At 63.9% G+C, this 576-nt stretch overlaps 1 protein-coding gene across 1 annotated transcript in view; it reads left to right on the forward strand.

Moving 5' to 3' along the window:
- Positions 1–576, forward strand: part of LOC104543664 (bestrophin-4-like) — a 4,242-nt gene that overhangs the window by 575 nt on the left and 3,091 nt on the right. Inside the window, 2 exon segments of the mRNA XM_010188330.1 lie at positions 35–129; positions 536–570. Of these exon segments, the coding sequence (XP_010186632.1) occupies positions 35–129; positions 536–570 (130 nt within the window).

Below are 576 nucleotides of genomic sequence, written 5' to 3' on the forward strand. Positions count from 1 at the left end.
CGGGCCGCCCCCATCCCCTCTGTGTCCGCTGCAGGCGGCTGCTGACTGAGGAGCAGAAGCGGCTCTACACCAAAGTGGCTCAGTACTGCAACCGCTCCACAGACCTCATCCCCATGTCCTTCGTCCTGGGTATGGCTCCCTCCCCTGAACCCAGGAGTCGGGGTCCCCTGCTCCCCCAGGGGCTGGTGGCTTGAGGACCCCATGCCAAAACTTCCCTTGGGTACTGATGGAGACACCCCAGCGGTGGCACTTGGCTCCCAAACCTGCCAAGCGCAGCTCTCTGGGCATAGGGGTGAGAGTGGGGAGCTGCGATTTCCCCTGCGTCCTCCTCCCCATGGCCTGGAAAGGGGTAGGGAAGAGCTGGGGCCATCCCCACCTCCATCCCCCAAAAGGAAGAACAACTTGTGCTTAAACTCCCAGCCACAGCGAGATCTGACACCCCTGCAGATGTGGCAGCTCTGCTGGCGTGGGCTCATCCTCACCTCCACCCACGCCCCCGTGCACCGAGTCCCCCGTGCGCTGTGTCCCGCTGCAGGTTTCTACGTCACGCTGATCGTCAACCGCTGGTGGGCCCAG

Source organism: Mesitornis unicolor, unplaced genomic scaffold (genome assembly GCF_000695765.1).
Source record: "Mesitornis unicolor isolate BGI_N332 unplaced genomic scaffold, ASM69576v1 scaffold720, whole genome shotgun sequence".
Lineage (NCBI taxonomy): Eukaryota > Metazoa > Chordata > Aves > Mesitornithiformes > Mesitornithidae > Mesitornis > Mesitornis unicolor.